The sequence below is a fragment of the Perkinsus marinus genome (genome assembly GCF_000006405.1).
Source record: "Perkinsus marinus ATCC 50983 genomic scaffold scf_1104296934850, whole genome shotgun sequence".
Lineage (NCBI taxonomy): Eukaryota > Perkinsozoa > Perkinsida > Perkinsidae > Perkinsus > Perkinsus marinus.
This window is the reverse complement of record NW_003214634.1, coordinates 1-2,702: the sequence shown is the minus strand read 5'-3', so window position 1 is coordinate 2,702 and position 2,702 is coordinate 1. Positions and strand designations below refer to the sequence as shown.

The following is a 2,702-nucleotide window of genomic DNA, read 5'->3' as shown; positions in this document are numbered from 1 at the left end:
CAGAGGGTCCTACTAAATTCTTTTATTTTTTCGTTTTGGAAAGTTTCACTCCGAAATTACCATTTATTAAAAAATGTTACTGCGCATGCGTGTAGATTGCGCAATGTACATGCGTGCGTGTTCATTGACACTTAAAGTACTCCATTGTAAACTTGCGAAATGTCCTCCTCATCCAGCTCTGCTCAATCTGCCTTTGCCGTGATGATGAAGCGCGTCCGTGAAGGTCAGGAGCCTTTGGAAGGCTCTAAGCGCGCTAGGCCTGCTGGTAACCCGAGTGGCGAGGTACCCGCCGATATTGCTGAGTCCAAGTCCGGTGAGCCCTTGCAACCTAAGGCCGGCTTTTTACCGAACGCACAAGGGCGTCCATTCCAAGCTGACTGGTATGTTGGTAATCCTTGGCTCGAGTGGAGCAGATCTACCGATAAGGCATACTGCTTCGCCTGCCGTTTCTTTTACCCACCAGCAGCTGCCGGTTTCGGTCCGCCAAATGGCTCGTTCGTGTCCTCTGGCTTCAGTAACTTCAAGAAGGGCGTTGAAAAACTGAACGCTCATAAGGCTAGCGCCGGTCACAAGGAGGCGATGGTGAGGTGGGCAACGTGGAAGGCTGCTGCAGAGAAAGAACAATCGGTCTCGGCTCTTCTTGCCAAACACGACGAGAGTACCTTATTGGAGAATCGTATGTACATCAAGACCGTTTGCAAGGCCTTGTTGTTCTGCTCCTTCCAGAATGTAGCTTTTCGAGGTCACTCTGAGGAAGCTACCTCTGTTAATCAGGGTAACTTTCGGGAGCTCATGAAACTGATAAGTTCCTTTGATAAGGTGACATCGTCCAGGCTAGCCGAGGGCCCAAGGAATGCGGTGTATACGAGCCCACAAATCCAGAACGGTCTCGTGAAGACTATGGCTGACATGATCGTCAAAGATATTGTGGACGAGATCGGTGATCAGCCCTATTGTATCTTGGGTGACGAGACCAGGGACGAAGCCGGTACGGAGCAACTGGCACTATGCGTACGCTACTGTAGGCCTCAAAAGGTGGGGGAGCCATTCTTGGTCGAAGAGTCGTTCCTGGGATTCGTCGGCTTGGAAGATCTAGACTCGAATGGGATTGCGAGTGCGATGATAGAGAGATTAGATGTTATTGGTATGGACACATCTCGCTGTACCTCTCAAGGTTACGATGGGGCATCGGTGATGTCTGGAAACAGGAAAGGGGTCCATAAGGTAACCAACATGTTGATTTTTCACGCTCATCCAATAATCTCAGGTGTTCCAACAGAAAGCTGGCTGCACAGCGCCGTACCTCCATTGTTCAAACCATAGGCTAAACCTGTGTATTCAAAAATCGGTCAAGGATGTGGAGAAAGTGGCTTCTTTTTTCTACACCATGGCTGATTTTGATCGGTTTTTCAAGATCTCTGTCGTCCACAGTGAATTTGAGAGACAACAGAAGAAGGCCTATGGTGATGGTACTCGACTCCGCACTCTAAAGCGGATCGTCGATACGAGGTGGAGCTGTCAGGCGGAAGCTTGTGACGCTTTCGTTGCTACGCTTGACGCCATCGTTCTGACACTGGATGAGGTCGCATCGTCGCATCCACCAAAACGAGCCGGAGAAGCAGAGGGTCTTGTGTGCAGAATCGACCAGGTCTTTGTCGTTACTCTGTACACTATGCATGGTGTTCTTGGAATGACTGATAAGGCTTCCAAGCTCCTCCAGGATCCATCTTCTGACCTCAGTGGAACGCGACTGCTTATTGAGGAGCTCAAAAGTTCTATTCAATGTTGCATAGACGACACTGAGTTAGATGGTACTCTCTGGCAAAGGATCTGGTCAGATGCCATGGCGGTCGTAGAGAAGCACGAGCTGGACCAATCGCGTCGCTTTGGCAAGAAAAGGTTGTCACGCCGCTCAGCAGAATCCGAGCTGAGTCCTGTAGAAGACGCATGCGAGCATCTTTTCCTACCTTTCATGAAAAGCATCCTCAACGAGCTGAATGAAAGGTTCAATTTCGACACTTATATTGTGTATGATGGGGTCTGCTGTTTTAACCCCGCTCACTGCCTCTTTTTGGATCCAGTTAAAACGGTGGAGTTCGGCAAACTCTACGGCTGTAACCTTGATGAGTTGGCTGGCGAGATTGTGGTTGCCGCTCGTGCTGTTGAGAGACGCCAAAATGAGCTCAAGGATGACGGTTGTGTCGGACTAGCTACAGTCCTTGATGTGGTCTCGTTTCTGCATGGTCTCAAGCTCGCATGGCCGACCCTTATGTTTCTGGGCCACGTCGCGCTATGCTTACCTACCAGTACAGCTTCCTGTGAGCGGTCCTTTTCCGTTCTCAAATTGGTGAAAACCCATTTGAGAACTACTATGGCAGATGAGAGGCTAAGTTCTCTTGGAGTTCTGTCCATCAACAGAGCGCGCGCTAAGGCTCTCGATTTGGATCGAGTTCTCCGCGACTTTGCTCGCGAAGATCGCGCTATTAGACTTTTTTGAGGTACAGTTCATATAGTCACAAATTTTCCCAAGTAATTGTCCACTCAAACTTCTGTTGAGTGTTCTCCTAGTCTATAAACTTTGGCATGATGTTAAGACATACCGCAGATCGCTCTCATGTTATATGCGTACTATACTCGCTCCCTAACAAACCACATACCCCTGCACACCCAGGCCTAGCCGCCGGGGGGGCAAGGTAGGGGCG

General features: G+C 49.6%; 1 protein-coding gene across 1 annotated transcript; it reads left to right on the top strand.

The window, feature by feature from the left end:
• Positions 1 to 159: 159 nt before the first annotated feature.
• Pmar_PMAR017915 (zinc finger protein MYM-type protein, putative) lies at positions 160 to 2,497 on the top strand (the record flags this gene model as incomplete). Its single annotated transcript, XM_002784547.1, has 2 exons — positions 160 to 1,224; positions 1,268 to 2,497. 2 exons carry the CDS (start codon positions 160 to 162, stop codon positions 2,495 to 2,497), a joined length of 2,295 nt encoding a protein of 764 aa, XP_002784593.1.
• Positions 2,498 to 2,702: the final 205 nt, after the last annotated feature.